At 45.1% G+C, this 17,484-nt stretch overlaps 1 protein-coding gene across 3 annotated transcripts in view; it reads right to left on the reverse strand.

The window, feature by feature from the left end:
* The window catches only part of SMC1B (structural maintenance of chromosomes 1B), an 896,774-nt gene that overhangs the window by 331,126 nt on the left and 548,164 nt on the right, over window positions 1–17,484 (reverse strand). For all 3 annotated transcript variants that reach the window (XM_033952101.1, XM_033952100.1, XM_033952102.1), the window contains one exon: window positions 11,491–11,597. In XM_033952101.1, coding sequence (XP_033807992.1) covers window positions 11,491–11,597 — 107 coding nt within the window. The remainder of the gene's footprint in view (window positions 1–11,490; window positions 11,598–17,484) is intronic.

The raw sequence follows: 17,484 nt of genomic DNA on the forward strand, positions 1-17,484 counted from the left end.
GGTCTATTTTATCAAATCCTTTTAATATTTTAAAAGTCTCTATCAAATCCCCTCTCAGTCTTCTCTTCTCGAGGGTAAACAATCCCAGCTCCCTGAGTCGTTCTTTGTAGCTCAAATGCTCCATTCCTTTGACAAGTTTCGTGGCTCGCCTCTGCACTTTCTCCAGCAGAGTTATAGCCTTCTTAAGGTATGGAGACCAGTGTTGGACACAGTATTCCAAGTGCGGTCTGACCATTGTTCTATAAAGTGGCATTATGACATCCTCAGATCTACTCATGATCCCCTTCTTAATTATGCCCAACATCCTGTTTGCTTTCTTCGCCGCCGCCTCACATTGTACCGATGGCTTTAGGGTACTGTCAATCAGTACCCCCAAATCCCTTTCATGTTCGCATTTTGCTAATGTCACCCCCAACATCTTATACCCGTGTTCTTTGTTTTTCTTTCCTAGATGCATCACCTTGCATTTGTTTATGTTAAAGTTCATCTGCCACTTTGTCGCCCACGTTTCCAGCTGGTTCAGATCTTTCTGGAGGTCCTCGCAGTCTCTTTGAGAGCTAACCGCCCGACATAGCTTTGTATCATCCGCAAACTTTATTATATTACATGTTGTTTCCCCTTCTAGGTCGTTTATAAAAATATTGAACAAGATAGGCCCAAGAACCAAGCCCTGGGGCACGCCGCTAGTCACTTTCTCCCAGTCTGAGAATTTCCCATTTATGCTAACCCTCTGAGTCAGCAAATGGGATTATAATCGTGAAGTCATCTGCATAACTGAATAGTTTTATCCCCAGCTGAGTTAATTGCAAGCTCAGTGAGGACATGTAGACGTTAAATAGCAGTGGAGACAATGGTGACTCTTGTGGCACACCAGATGGATTGCTCCAGGTATCGGAAAGCTCATAATTGAAGCGTACCTGATAGGTGCGGGATGTAAGGAAGCCACGAAACCAGTTCAGCGTCTAGGCATTGTAGCATTTTTCTGTGGTCTACCAGGTCAAAGGCTGAACTCGTATCGAATTGCATAACCAATGCATTTTGGCCCCTGCTAAACAGTATGCGCAGGTTGTCTAAAATAGCTGCAATTACTGTCTCCGTACTGAATAAAGGTCTGAAACCGGATTGGGTTTTGTGTAGAAGAGAGAACTGATTAAGACAGTCCATCAGTTGGGTATGTACTAGTCCCTCCATGACTTTTTACAATAAACGGAATGGATGCTACCGGTCTGTAGTTGGTTATTAGGGCTGAGGGTTCTTTAAACAGCTTTCTGGACCCAAGATTCAAGTCTACATATGGTGAGGTAACAGATATAACTGCATTTGTTATATAAGAGATCTTGAAGATGCAAACATCGAGCATCTCACCAGCAGCACTAACTGCACCAGAAAGCACTCCTGTGGTACCTGATTAACTGCACACGTAGGATACAGATTTACCTCGTCGGCAACACAAGCGCAGCTTTTGGGAAACAGTTAAAGATACCAATGTGGTTGCCATTAAAGCTAGACTTCCATCGATGTCAGACAATGAAGATGAAATCAGCCTCAGTTGCAATGCAGAGCTTGCATGCTATAAACTTTAAGAACCTGTGGAAACTGGTGGTGATGTATTTACATACTGGCATGACAGACAAGAGAAGTTACCTTTACTAAGTCAGCTTGCTCAGAAGTTTCTATGTTCACCAGCAACTTCTGTTCCTTCAGAAATAATATTTTCTGCAGCAGGACAAATAATTGAGCTAAAACTGACAAACTAATATTTCTAAATAAGAACTGGAAAATGTAATTCATTTAATCTGTTACTAACTAATTTTAAAGCTTTGTTATAGTTTGGATGTTCCTATTTTTGATATGATATTGCCTTGGTTAAACAAATGATTAAAATGTTTAAACTTTTAAAACTGTGTCATCGAAAGTGAATCGAATTGATTCAAAAGGGTGAATCGAATCAAAATATTTTTCTCTGAATCAGGCAGCACTAAAGTATAGAGTATATTTCTATGACAACAATTTTTAAAATTTTCTAAATATGTATTTAGAATTACACAAAATCATATGTACACTTAAAAGGAGAATTCCTTATCATGGTGTAATAAAGCTGACAATTTACTAAAAGCCAGAAAGTATGCATTATTGTAGATAGACAATAATTTTACCCTTAGACAAAGATATGAAAACTATTTTGCCTTTACCATTACTAAAGAAGTATAAAACATTCTAAATAGAAATACTATTACAGAAAGAAAGAAAAAAATCCTTAAATGCAGATAAAATCAAAGTTCTTCTCTGCCTCATGATAAAACTGACATTTTTCAAAGATAAAGGGCCATCTGCATTCTTTGCTGTGTTTACTAGTGCTGCCCGATTCAGGAAAAAAATTTCAACTTTCGATTTTCCTGCCCAATTCAATGCTTTTCTTCAAACATCTTGGTGGGTTTATTTTATAGCTTCTTCATTCCTTTTATAGCTTCTTTTGCCCTCTCCTACCCACACTGGCGCTGTGGTGTACACTAATGCTGCCCGATTCAGGAAAAAAAAATTTGATTTGATTCAGCCTATTGAATCGATTTTTTTATTCGATTTGATTTTCCTGCCCAATTGGGTGTTTTGTTTCAAACATCTTGGTGGGTTTATTTTATACTGAATCAGAAGCCAAGGGCTAGCCTCAACAATGAGATGAGAACACACAACAAGGAGTTATGAGGATAAGATGTCAGGAATTCTGCCAAGGGTATATAATTCAAAATGTCACTTTATTGGTAAATTTGTCACAATAGCTCAAAGACTCGACACTGGCAGTGTTTCGGTACACATGCCTTTATCAAGAGTCTAAAGGACCATGTTAAAACAAAATAAAACATAATTAAAGACATAATTTAAAAAACATGTATATAAATGTAAAAGATATGGATAAGAACAACATTGTAAGCTGAAAATAAACAATAGCATAAATCAAAACATAATTAAAAAATAATTAAAAACATGTGTATAGGAATCACATTATAAACTGAACATGAGCAAGCAGCAAGAATACATAACATAATTGAAGCCATGCAATGAAAGAAAAATGTAATTTAGCTCTTAATCCAAAAACATGAATAAACACATGTAAATCAATAAAATCTACCCAGGTGGTTTAAGTATGGATAAAAAAGTATATGTATATTCAATATGAAGCAAACAGAGGCAATTAAGAACAAATAAACATAGTGTACCAAAAAGTCATACAAAGCACTTAAAGAGCAATAGAAAAGCAATTACAGGCAAGTATGGAGAAAAGGCCATACAATTATAAAGCCATCATAAAACAATTAAGCAAAACATATTGAGGGGTAATAGAAATCACATTAGTAAACCATAAAGTGAAATGCTCAACGAAGCACAAAACTAAGAGGAAAACGAGATAACATCTAAAATGAATTAAAACATCATGTAAAATAATCTAATGCATTGCTAAAACGAGGCATCAAAGCAGTAACAGAATAAAATAAAAGATGCTATGTATACAGTAGGGTGAATTGCAACCTACTATAATCACAGTTGAATGCAAGACAAGGTCAAACAATATGTATAATTAACACAATTCAAGAGAGATATTGTAGTAGTAATGCTCATCCGGAAAAATGCTAACAGTCATAATAAACATAAGGCATACCGAAGCAAAAAAGTCTGAAAATGAACAGTTGTAGAAGGGCAAACGAGACGTGTAAAACAGTGTTTTTCAACCTTTTTCCATCCGGCCTGCCTGTGCCCCCCTCTCTCCTTTTTACAAGATTCATTCCAGCTTCACTGCTCTCTTCATTTTTATCTCTCCTACACCAGTTCTACCATCGTTATCCCTCTCTGTTTATTTTTCTGCTGACCCCTTCCCATCATCAATCTCTCTACTTTCTCATGCCTGTCTCTTCCCTTCCCCTCCTCTAATCTCCCTGCCAGCTGTTTTCTTCTTTTTTTCCTTCTCCCTTCCCTCCTCCTCCTGTTCAGCAGTAACTCTCTTCCCTTTCTCCCCTCCCAGCAATATCTCTCCTTCTCCTTCCCTCCAGGTCCAGTAGCAGCTGTCCTTTTTTTCCCTTGCCCAGCAGCTTCCCAGACTCCTTTCCCACCTCCCCTCCCAGCAGCATTTCTCCTTCTCCCTCTCCAGGTCCAGTAGCAGCTTTCCCTTTTTCCCCTTGCCCAGCAGCATCTCAGACTTCTTTCCCTACTCCCCTCCCAGCAGCATCTCTCCTTCTCCCTCTCCAGGTCCAGTAGCAGATGTCCCTTTTTTTTTTCCTTGCCCAGCAGCTTCCCAGCCTCCAACAGTGGCTTTCTCCAATCCCAGCAGCTCTTCTTACTTCCCAGCGCAGCGATTCAGGAAGGCAGCCTTGGGTCCTTTGTTGGGTCACGCTACCTCTGAGGAAAGAGGAAGTTCCATCATCAGAGACGGCCGCGACTCAGCAAAAGCCCCAAGGCTGCCTTTCTGAATCGCTGCGCTGGTAAGTAAGGAGAGCTGCAGAGAGGGGAGAAAGCCACTGTCGGAGGCGCCCCATGATCTCTCCTGCCCAATGCAGACCAACTGAAAATATCTCGATCTTGCCGGCCCTACGCAGACCGGCAGGAAATTTAAGTTAATCAATTTCGCCGGCCCTGCACAGACCGGCAGAAATTTTCTGCGGCCCAGCACCGGTCCACGGACCGGCGGTTGAAGAACAGTGGTGTAAAATACATCAGATGATAAAGAAAATATGGTCAGTGAAAGGAAATGTGGTCAAAACATACGATTACAGCCAAAGTTAAGACGATGAGTGGACAATTTAAACATAATGGGCATGTAAAGTTGTAACACGCACTGAGGGTCATAACTGAAGACATAAAGTGGAACTCATATGTGAACAAAGTATAATTTGAAAATCAAAATCAAAACTGAAAGCAAGGAGCAGAAAAGCAAAAAGATGAGTACAGCTGGGAATCTACATGAAACAGCAGAAAATAAAAAAACAAAAAAAACAACGCTGGCAGGGGGAAGGAAAATGTGTCAAATAAAATAAAACATGGAATCTACGGTACCTGTCCTGAATGTACAAGGCTTTAAACTGAGGAGAGGGGGAAAGCTGACAGTCGACAGTCGATCTGGTGTCGACGCTTCGGGAAGGAATATCAAGGGAAGACACTGAAAGGGAAAAATGCAAAGTAGGCCTCCAAGGCAAGCGGGAAAATTGCGAAAAAGAACTCAAAGACGACCTACAGGAGTTCAAGGAACAAGTGAAATTAGAGAGCGAAAAGAAGGAAAAACAGCAGGAACTAAAAGGACATGCAGAAATGAGGAAGACAGCTGAGGACAAAGAAATCACTCCATGGGAAGGGGACGAACAAAATGGGACTCAGGGGCTGGCACCCCAAGAAGGGGACGACAAGAGAATCAACCCACAAGGAAGAACAACAGGGAAAGTAAAAAACCAAAACTTAAATTGCTTGTACGCCAATGCAAGGAGTCTACGGACCAAAATGGGAGAGCTGGAAGTCATGGCCAACAAAGAGGACCTAGACATAATTGGAATCACAGAAACATGGTGGTCTGAGGACAACAAATGGGACGTAGTACTACCAGGTTATAAACTCTATAGGAAAGACAGGACATGTAAGAAGGGAGGAGGAATAGCGCTATACATAAAGGACTCCATTCACTCGACCAGGATGGATACGGCAACAAGGGCAGAAGGTTTGGAATCGCTATGGGTTAAGTTACCAGGAAGAAAGGGAGCCGACACAAAATTGGGACTTTATTATCGCCCACCTGGACAGCCAGAAACAAGTGACAATGACCTAGAAGCAGAATTGAGGCAGGAATGCAAAAGCGGAAGGGTGACGGTTATGGGAGACTTCAACCACCCTGGGATAGACTGGAGCATTGGACACTCCAGCAGCGCGAGGGAAACAAAGTTCCTGGAGGCTGTGAGGGATTGCTTCTTGGAGCAGCTGGTCCAGGAACCGACACGAGGAGATACCACTCTTGACCTAATCCTCAACGGTCTAGGGGGCCCCGCAAAGGAGGTGGTAGTAGTAGGGCCACTAGGAAACAGTGATCACAACATGATCCAGTACAAACTAGAAATGGGAACATCAAAAGTGAAGAGAACCACAGCGATGGCACTCAACTTCAGAAAAGGGAACTACGAAGCTATGAGGAAAATGGTGAGACATAAACTCAGAAACAGCTCACGGAAGATGGAGACCGTAGAGAAAGCCTGGTCCCTACTCAAGAACACGGTGCAAAAAGCACAAAACATGTACATCCCCAGGTTTAGGAAAGGGCGCAAACAGAACCAAACAAAAAACAAGGTGTGGATAACAAAGGAAGTGAAGAAGGCGATAAGCGACAAGAGATCATCATTCAGAAAATGGAAAAAGGACCAAACTGAGGAAAACCGGAAGGAACACAAAAAACACCAGAAAGAGTGCCACCGAGTGGTTAGGGAAGCAAAAAGAGAATACGAAGAGAGGCTGGCTGGGGAGGCGAGAAACTTCAAACCGTTCTTTAGGTACGTGAAGGGGAGGCAACCGGCAAGGGAGGAAGTGGGACCGTTGGATGATGGAACCAGAAAGGGAGTGGTAAGAGAGGAAAAAGAGGTAGCAGACAGGTTAAACAAGTTTTTCTCGTCGGTCTTCACGAGCGAGGACACATCCAATGTACCAGAACCTGAGGAGATTATAAGTGAGGATCTAGATGAAAAGCTGGAGCAAATAGAAGTAAGCCATGAGGACGTCCTACGACAGATAGATAGATTAAAAAGCGACAAATCACCGGGCCCGGATGGAATCCACCCAAGGGTACTAAAAGAACTGAGAAAGGAAATAGCGGAAACACTCCAGCAAATATGTAATCTATCATTGAAAACTGGGGAGATCCCGGAGGACTGGAAAATAGCATATGTCACGCCTATCTTTAAGAAAGGATCAAGAGGAGACCCGGGAAACTACAGGCCGGTGAGCTTGACTTCGGTTCCGGGTAAGATGATGGAAGCACTTATTAAGGACAGCATCTGCGAGCACATGGAAAAAAATGGGCAGCTGAGGGAGAGCCAACATGGCTTCTGCAAGGGAAGGTCTTGCCTCACAAACTTACTACATTTCTTTGAGGGAATAAACAGCCAGATAGACAAAGGGGAACCCATAGACATAATTTACCTCGACTTCCAAAAAGCTTTCGACAAGGTACCCCACGAACGGCTGCTTAGGAAGCTGTGGAACCACGGAGTGGAGGGGGATGTATACCGATGGATTAAACACTGGTTGGCGGGCAGAAAACAGAGGGTTGGAGTGAAGGGCCAATACTCAGACTGGCAACGGGTCACGAGCGGAGTTCCGCAGGGGTCGGTGTTGGGACCGCTCCTGTTCAATATATTTATAGACGATCTGGAGACAGGGACGAAATGTGAGGTTATCAAATTTGCAGATGACACCAAACTCTGCAGCAGGGTTAGAACCACGGAAGACTGTGAAAACCTGCAAAGGGACCTAACGAAGCTGGAAGAGTGGGCCAAAAAGTGGCAGATGCGTTTTAATATAGAGAAATGCAAGGTCATGCATGTTGGGAAAAAGAACCCGATGTTCAGCTATACAATGGGGGGAACATTGCTAGATGTGAGTACCCTTGAAAGAGACCTGGGTGTGCTGGTGGATACAACAATGAAAGCATCAGCACAATGCGCAACAGCCTCAAAGAAAGCAAACAGAATGCTGGGTATCATCAAGAAGGGTATCACGACCAGGACAAAGGAAGTCATCATGCCACTGTACCGTGCAATGGTGCGCCCGCATTTGGAGTACTGTGTCCAGTATTGGTCGCCGTACCTCAAGAAGGACATAGCATTGCTTGAGGGGGTCCAGAGAAGAGCGACGAAAATGGTAAGAGGTATGGAAAACCTTTCATATGCCGACAGGCTAGAACAGCTGGGGCTGTTCTCCCTGGAAAAGAGGAGACTTAGAGGAGACATGATACAAACTTTCAAGATCCTGAAAGGCATAGATAGGGTAGACAGGGACAGATTCTTCAGACTGTGGGGAACAACAAGTACAAGGGGGCACTCGGAGAAACTGAAAGGGGATAGGTTTAGAACCAATGCCAGGAAGTTCTTCTTCACCCAGAGAGTGGTGGACACATGGAACGCACTCCCGGAGGTAGTGGTGGGGCAGAAGACACTACAGGGATTCAAAGAAGGTTTGGATAAATTCTTGAAGGAAAAGGGGATTGAGGGATACAGATAGAAGTAAGGATAGGTTTTTTTAGGGCAGGGAACACTTGACAGGTCATGGACCTGATGGGCCGCCGCGGGTGCGGACCGCTGGGTGCGATGGACCTCTGGTCTGATCCCGGTGGAGGCAACTTCTTATGTTCTTATGTAGGCACCGGAAAATAACCAGACTCAAAACATTTCATTCTTTATCTTCAAACTCCATACCCCCTTTTTCAGTACGTATCCCTTTTTTGAACATATTTAACTGCCTTTGTCCGTCTCTCTGTTTTTAACCTTGACTTTTTAGATTAGTTTCACTTTCACCCTGAGGAGGAGGGCTGTTCACCAAATCAGCCAGGCTGATTTTTTTTTTAAACAAACCGATTCAAATCAATTTGGTGAATCAATTCGAATCATGAATCGGGCAGCACTAGTGTACACAAAATAAACAAACAAAAAAGACTTTTCCTCTCTCTCTTAAATCCTAGCTCACGTTCGCAGTCTAACACCAGCTCTGGCAGGATACACATTTTAAATCTGACATATTGTAATCACAAAACAGTAAATAAAATTATTTTTTCTACCTTTTGTTGTTTAGTCATTATTTGAATGATGTTGGTTCCAGACTCTGGTTTCTGTTTGTCTTCTTATAACTCGTTTGCCAGGGTCTCTTGCCCATTTGTCGTTTTCTTCTTTTTCCATGCTAACCATCCATCTTCTATCTCAGTCCTCCCCTTCCGTTTCCCTTCCCTCCCCAAGAGGTCTGGCATCTTTCTCTTTTTTTTGTCTCCATCTTCACAGCTGCAGTGATGGACCCCATCCCCATCTCTCCTTTTCTCAACTACCCTTTCATCCAGCATCTCTCCCTCCTTCCCCACCACCCCAGGGTTCACCACTATCCCTTTCTCTTCCAACTACCCTCCTATCCAGTATTTCTATCCCCCCCCTCAACACCATCCCTTGTATCCAACTTCTCTCTCTTTCTGTTACTTCCCTCCCTCCATCCCATTGTCCACCATCTCTCTCCCTTCTCCTCTGTTTTTAGACCCTTTATTTCTTCCCTCCCTCTCTCCCCAGTCTGGTATATGCACGTCTCTTGGAACCCCCCATTTCCTTCCTCCCTCCCTGTACTTCTACACCAGAGCACTCCCCCGAAAGCCTGCATATTCCCCTGAAGGCCCGGCCCCCCCCTGGAGGCCTGCATGTTCCCCTGAAAGCCTGGTCCCCCCCCACTCCAGGAAGAGATGTCAGAGGAAGAGCTGATGTTGGTGTGAGCAGCATGTTGGGGTTGCTGATTTGGCCAGGAATGTTAAAGAGGAATGGGGGAAGGGGCGCACGTGGCAGGAAGGGATGGGGGAGGTGAAGAGGGCAGAGAAGGGGGCGCCACCACCCCAGGTGCCTCTCACCCTTACTATGCCACTGAGTGGGTCATCCCCCCTCCGGTACCCACTGGCAGCAAGCTTCCCCCCCCCCTCCAACAGCCACCCCCCTCCAACAGCCTTCCACAGCCCTCCACCAAACAAGCCTGGTGTCTTAGTGAGCGGTCCCCTCCTCTGACCCCCCCAATAATATTTTTAGAAGACCAGCAGGAGGGGTGCTCACTTTCGCCTGCCTCTTCAAAATGGTGGACCTTCCCCTTCCTGATGCATCCTGTGATGCACCGGGGAGGGGCCTAAGTCTCTGATTGGCACAGGTGCCTTAAGATCCCTGCTAAGAGAGGGCCTTAGGCACCTGGGCCAATCAGGCCCCTCCTTCCCAATGCATCCCAGGGTACACTGGGAAGGGGAAGGCCCACCCTTTTGAAAAGGCAGATAGTGAGGAAGGGTCTTAGGCACTTGGGCCAATCAGGGCATTAAGTCCCTCCCAGGTGCATCGCAGGATGCACCATGAAGAGGAAGGCCCATCATTTTGAAGAGGACCCCTCTGCTGGTCTTCTAAAAAAGATACGAGAGGGGTTTGGAGGAGGGGTATGGCCCACTAGACCACCGGACTTGTATGGTGGGGGGCTGTGGGAGGCAGTGAGGGCTAAAATAAAACCAAGAGAGACAATATTAGATACAGGCAGTTCCCAGGTTAAGAACATTTGACTTACGTTAGACTTGTACATACGAACTAGGGTCCTGATTCTCCCTTCCTGTGACAACGTGCCCCTCTTCCTCCCTTCTTGTCCCTCCTGCTGTTATGTGTGCCAAATTTGTGCCTTCCAGCTGTGGATGTTACCTTCTCTGGCCAGCTCCCTCCTCCCAGCCACAATTCACAAAGCTGTGAGCAGCGGCTCCTGCATGCTGTCCGCAGCTGACCTAGAAGCCTTCCCTCTAACGTCAGAGGGAAGGCTTCCAGGACAGCCGAGAGCTGCATGTAGGAACCACGGCTATGGCTTTGTGACGAGAAGTGCAGCTGGGTGGAAGGAGCTGGCCAGAACAGCAGTACGTACCAAGGGGTGGAGGGGTAGGGGGGGAGCAGTCCACTCTGGGTGCAGCCCATAAGAGGGTGCTCTGAAGGTCAGCGTTATGAACTTCTTCCGGCAATGGCAGCATTCACAATTTGCTGCTTTGCCAGTATCGGGCCTTCTTTGCTGGGTCCTACCAAGAGAGAGGAGAGAGAAATGTGGCACTCAATTAGGGAGAGAGAGGGTGGGAGGAAGAACAAAGACCAGAGAAGGGAGAGGATAGGAAAGACATGCCAGATCATGGGGGGGGGGGAAGAGGGAGGGAAAAGAAGGAAGAAAAGGAGATACAAAGACCAGGGGGAGGAAGAGATGCCCAGGCGGGAGGGTGGGGGAGGAAAGGGAAGGAGGGAGGGAGGGAAAGGAAGGAGAGGAGATGCTAGATCACGGAGGAGGAGGGAGAAATGGAAGGGAAGGATAGATATGCCAGGGCATGGAGGAAAGGAAGTTGTGGAGGCACAGGGGAGCAATGGAGGAGAAAAGAAAAGTCCTGATGCTGGTGAAGAGGTATAGGGGAGCAGTGGCGAAGAAGAAAGGCCTGGTCTGGAGGCATATCACTGAGAAGGAGGAGAAGGAAGGCAGAGCTCAGAACCTGGATAAGTGAAACCTCCTATCTTTTCTTTTTATTTAAACTACACTACTTTATTTTGAGGACTGTTTCTTTAATGTGAACTATACAGGAGAACATAAATGCACACAGATTCTCACATGATTAGAGTTATATACAAATTCAACTTAAGAACAGTTTTAAAAATGGAACTTTTTTATAACTCAGGATTTGCCTGTACAATATTTTGGACAAGCAACTTAGTTTAAATATCAATATAAAATTACCGTTTTCTGTCGATTTCCTGCTGTTCTTTTATATACTCATTTTCATATTCACGAATGTTTTTTACACCAATATCTTCACAGAATTCCTTAAATAATTCATCTTCCACCTATACCAAAAATATTTAAAAGAAGTGATAATTATGAAATGTGAAATAGTCACTCTTAATTCCAGAATCAAAACTACTTAACTAGATTATTTAAAAGAATATTATATGGTGAAGCTGATATTCCAAAAGAAAATATAGTGGAACCTTGGTTTGTGAGCATAATTTGTTCCAGAAGTATGCTCGTAAACCAAAGTGCTCGAATATCAAAGCCTTAAAAGGGGAGGCACCAACGGAGCAGAGTTGATCTGAGCAGGAGAAAAGCAATTGCAGAGAGAGGCAGAGGGAGAGAGAAGCCAAAGGGGGGGGGGGGGGAAACAGAAAAAAGAGCAGGAGAAAGAAGCAGAGGCAAGAGACCAAGAGGGGAATCAGCGAGAGTTAGCTCTGCCCCCCCCGATGTCAACCACCGAAGCTCGCCTTAAAAGGGGAGGGGCCAACGGTGCTCAGCCATTCAGCGCGCGAAGGCGAGTGTTAAAGGCGCCTTTGCGAAGGGCCTTGAGAAGGGACGAGCCACCGCTAAAGCAGAGCTGAAAGAGACCACAGCAGGCATAGAGGGCACACAACCAGGCAGACACTGCAGGTACAGAGGACACACAACCACACACTGCTAAAGGAGAGCAGAAGGAGGACACAGCAGGCGCAGAGACACACAGCCAGGCAGACACAGAGGACAGTAGGTGCTGAGGACAGCTGCAGTCAGGCAGGCACAGAGGACACAGCAGGTGCAGAGGACAACCACAGCAGACACAGAAGGCATCCACAGCAGACCGGCAAGCAGGCAGCAATGGAAGTAGCAGACGGAAGCAAGATCTTGAGCTACCCAGTTTTCTGCACCGTCTGCCATATGTATGACTACCTCCCATCTGGAAGGCGGTCTTACGCATACATGCGCTCGATACGAAGAACTGGAGAGCCTGAAGAGACAAGTCAGACTCCTAGAGGGTAGAATACTGGAACTGGAGGCACTTCAAGCAGTGGAGGAGGGAGACAGAGATGCAGAAAACGTCAAGACAGAGGAAGCAGAGAACAAGACAGAGGACACCATCGAGGAAGAAGTCCAAGAGCTGGAGAAGTTCATAGAGGAGGCATACCGAGAGACCGTGGAAAATCACCAGCAACAGTGGAACTGCCGAAAGACACCTACAGAGTGTGGACCACCCGACAGACAACCACCATGAAGAAATGGGTGACACAGCCGCGAGAATGAAGGATATGGACCTGCGGCAAGAGAGATGGACATACACCAGGGACACAGAATCAAGAGAAGATAAAGAGGACAGCAATTGTTGTGGGGGGGACTCCATCATCAGACAAGTCGACAGCCACATAGCGGGAGGAAGACTGGATCAGCTGGTGACCTGCCTGCCGGGTGCTAAAGTAGAAGAAATAGTGAGCCGCATTGACAGGATCATCGACAGTGTGGAAGAAGAAGATACTGCGGTGGTGATCCATGTGGGGACAAACAATGTGAGCAACAGGAACTATAACAGGGAATGACTGAAGGACCAGTTCCGGATGCTGGGAAGGAAGCTGAAGACCAGAACACAGAAGATAGCATTCTCGGAGATCCTGCCAGTACCCAGGGCTGATGAGAAGAGGCAGATGGAGCTGCAAGCAATCAACGTGTGGATGCGGCGCTGGTGTGAGGAAGAAGGATTCCACTTCATGCGTAACTGGACGACGCTCTGGGGGAAGAGCAAGCTATACAGGAAGAACGGACTCCACCTCAGCAGAGACGGAACCAGGCTACTTGCAAGCAACATCAAGAGAGAAGTTGAGAAGTTTTTAAACTAGGAAGAAGGGGAAAGCCGACAGTGGACCAAGAGAGAGTTGATGGTTCGGAAACCGGTATACCTGGAGGATACCGTGCAAGAAGATAGAGGGAAAGACTCACCGGATCACAGGCAATACAGATCGAAAAGGACACAAGAGGGAAAGAAATGCAAGAAAGGAACAGGCTGCAAACTCAAGTGTATGTACAAAAATGCAACGAGCCTTAGAAATAAGATGGGTGAATTAGAAGCTATGGCACAAAAAGATAGGCATCACGGAAACATGGTGGACTGAGGAAAATGTCTGGGACACTGTGCTACCGGGATACAAACTATACTGCAGAGACAGAGTGGCTCAAAAAGGTGGGGGCATTGCCATATACATCAAAGAGGGAATTGAATCTACTGGAGAGAACACGCCACAACTGACCGATAAGTTAGAGATTCTATGGGTCAAAATTCCGGGAACAAATGGCTTGGTAACTAAGATCGGCATCTACTACCGACCCCCAGGGCAGTCCAAAGAAATTGACGGAGAAATGACGGATGAGATTAAACGCAACTGCAAGGGAGGCAATGCAGTTATCATGGGTGACTTCAACTATCTGTGAATCGACTGGAACCTAGGCACCTCCGGCTGCATTAGAGAGAACAAGTTCTTGGAAGCTGTAGGCAATTGCTTCCTCGAACAACTTGTCAAGGAAAACATTAGAGGAAATGCAATTCTGGACTTAATTCTAAATGGCCTACGAGGACCGGCACAAGATGTAGAAGTAGAAGGGACGCTGGGAAACAGCGATCACAATATGATCCGCTTCGATCTGGATGCAGGGAAGAAACATCAGTCCAAAACGAACTTCCAAAAAGGGAATTACGAAGGGATGAGACTTATGGTAGGGAAGACGATTAAGAAGAGGATAAGCACTGTAAAAACGCTAGAGCAAGCTTGGTCCCTTTTTAAGGATACAGTCACTGAGGTGCAAAATCTATATATACTGAGTATCAATAAGGGATCAAAGAGGAAAAAGAATAAAGAACCGGCGTGGCTCACTTTAGAGGTGAAGGAAGTGATAAGAGACAAGAAAACTTTGTTTAAGGAATGGAAAAGGTCAAAAATTGATGAAAACTGGAACAAGCACAAACAACATCAAAGCAGGTGCCATAAGGTGGTAAAAGGGGCCAAAAGAGACTACGAGGAAAAAATAGCTAAGGAGGCGAAGAATTTCAAGCCGTTCTTTCGATATATTAAGAGGAAACGACCCATGAAGGAAGCGGTGGGGCCATTGGATGACCATGGAATAAAGGGAGCGCTAAAGGAGGACAAAGCAATCGCCGACAAACTGAACAAATTTTTGGTGTCTGTATTTACCGAAGAAGATGCACACAGCATACCAGAACCCATCAGGCTATATGCTGGAAATAAAGACGAAAAGATGATAGGGAGGATCGATTCTGTAACGGCATCTTTGGAGGACAGGAGGTTGGATGGGCATGGGACAAGGATGGAATTGGAGGGTCGAAGCTCTTGTAGCATTTCTAGGAGCTCAGCATGTGTGACCGTGTGTAGTTGGGAAAGGGTTTTACAGGGCAGGATCTTGGGCATGTAAGGGGGATGAGCCTGGGGGGGGGATCTTGCTGGGAGCTGTCAAGATTGCTTTCGGATGTTATCAATTTTGGGGGGGAAGAAGTTGGAGAGAGTTTCACTGTCCAGGTTGGAGGGGGCATTATGATTGCATCTATGGGTAGCGGAGAAGAGGTGGTTAGTCAAGGTGAACAGGTATCTGGAACGGTTAGAAACTTTCTGCAAGAGGTGTATGTAGTGAGTTTTCTTTGCTTCCATAATGGCAGCTTTGTAGGTGTTTGATAATTTTCTCCAGAGTGATTTGTAGTTCTCTTTTTGTTGTTTGACCCATTTTCTCTCTGCTTGTCTCAGAGCTCTCTTTTGGGATGGGAGGTCGGCATTAAACTAGGCAGTGGGTTTTTGTTTGTAATTAAGCGTGTAGTTTTGGTTTGTGCCAGATTGTCTTAGAGGGCCTGAATCCCTGTGTGCCAGGGGTAGCGGCAGCCAGGTCAAAGGAGTGGAGATTTTGGTTGCAAGTTTTACTGATTCCAGTGGACATGATTAGAGGATCAACCGTGTTTGGATTCCGAGTTTATTTAGTTAGGGTGGAGCCCTGTGGTTTGGAGGAGGTGGCCATGGGCGGAGGCAGAGTTGAATGAGGAGATGGTCTGACCATGGGACCGGTGTGGTGGTGTAGGTCAGTTCAGGAGGCACGATGATCTGGTCCCTGCGAGTAAAGACTAAGTCCAGGGTGTGGGTCGCAGCAGTGATTGCTTGGTAGATTCCTAAATCAGTTAAGGTTGACAGGAAGTCAGCGCTCGTTCCAGAGGTATTGGGATAGTCTGGGAAACTGAAATCTCCTAAGATGGTTACGTGTGTAGGAAATGAACAGATTGGTGAAGAAGTCAAGGAGGACCTCGAGGGTATCAGAAGGGGAGCGGGCACCCTGTATAGCAGGATAAAACTAACTTCACTATTGGGGCCCATGGTGAATGCGAGGCATTCTCGTGTGGGTAGGGTGAGGGAATCTATCAATTTAGGAGAGACACTTATTTTGATAATTGCAGCTATGCCACCTCCCTTCTTTACAGTGCAAGAGCAGGCCAAGCCTTGGTAACCAGGGGGGTAAAGATTACCTAGTGCAACTGTAGGGGTGTTTCCGTATGTGCACCTGAAGGTTAGGCCTCTCTGACATCATCAAGCCTGAACCATTGTCTGCAAGAAATCTTTCCAGCATGAATTTTGCAAGAAGAGAGAGAGAAGAACACATCTTTGCTGTTTCTGCCTGATGCATTCTGGGTATGTACCAGAATGTTATTCTACTCAAGGACATCCATCTGTGTCTTCATAATTGGACTGTGTGATTCTTGGGGGAGTTATACTCCTATCCTGTTCTTATCTGTCTAACGGTGCCTGTGTCTACCAGCCTATATGACACCTTACACAGAAAGGCTATTCATCTAAGTTCTGTTTCTGGATTGGTCCGAGGAAGTCATCTGACGAGATCCAAATGAGAAGGTACTAATTAATTTTAGTCTGTGTTGGGATGCGAGGAAGCTCACATCTTACCACAGGTCTCCTGCACGCAACCTTTTCTTCAATAATTAAAACCTGAACAGTTACCTCGTGTGACTCTCTGCCTAAGAGGGAGTGAATCAGACTCTAAAACAGCTCTGAATTCCAGCACTTCAAGGAACTTGTCTGCCAATGAATTATAGCCTTACCCGGGGCTGACGAACCCGTGTGCCTGTAACAAAGGATTTCTGACATCTCCTGAAGCTAACAAGAAAGTTTTCCATTTCACCTAATTTTCGCCAGAGGCCTAATCAAGGGTGAGAATACGGAACTTACTATCTTATCAGCTGGGGGTTAGATAAGTATATCCGATTGTGATATAGGACAAGGTTTGTGAAGCTACTTTGGTGATAATTATAATCATTTGCTAATCATGGATTGTTATTATTATAAGGAATTGTTTAGTGTGTGTAACAATTAGTTTACTTAGTTATCTAACAAACGTATTGTGATAATTATGTACTGAGTTTCATTTATGTAATCAGATATTTTGTGAACAATATTTAGATATTGCAGCTGGCTTGTGAATTATATTTTTCTATTTTCATAATAAAAGTATTTCTCATTAGTCTGGGTCTTGTGTCGTGTAAACAGGCAATAAAGCTGAACCTGGATCAGCGTTTATGGTTTTCCATAGACAAAACTAACAGACACGTAATTTGTTTATGTAACTGATTGGTATACCATAAATCTTGCTACACAACCCTGTCATTGTCTTGGAGCCAGGTGTCTGTAATCATAAGGGCATCCCATCCATTGTCATTGAGATCATGGAGAATAATGGATTTGTTGTTGGCGGATCTTGCACTGATGAGAGCTATTGAAAGAGGGTTGTTGACTGTAGTTACTGAGGAAGGCTGAATGGGGGAAAGGTTCAGGAGGTTCCTGGTTCAGTGGCTCTTCTATTGTGAACTTAGGTCACCATATTTGCCTTGTCATGTGATTACTGGGATGGTGAAGTATAGTGTGGCGAGCAGTGTCA

This window comes from Geotrypetes seraphini, chromosome 7 (genome assembly GCF_902459505.1).
Source record: "Geotrypetes seraphini chromosome 7, aGeoSer1.1, whole genome shotgun sequence".
In the NCBI taxonomy this organism is placed as follows: domain Eukaryota; kingdom Metazoa; phylum Chordata; class Amphibia; order Gymnophiona; family Dermophiidae; genus Geotrypetes; species Geotrypetes seraphini.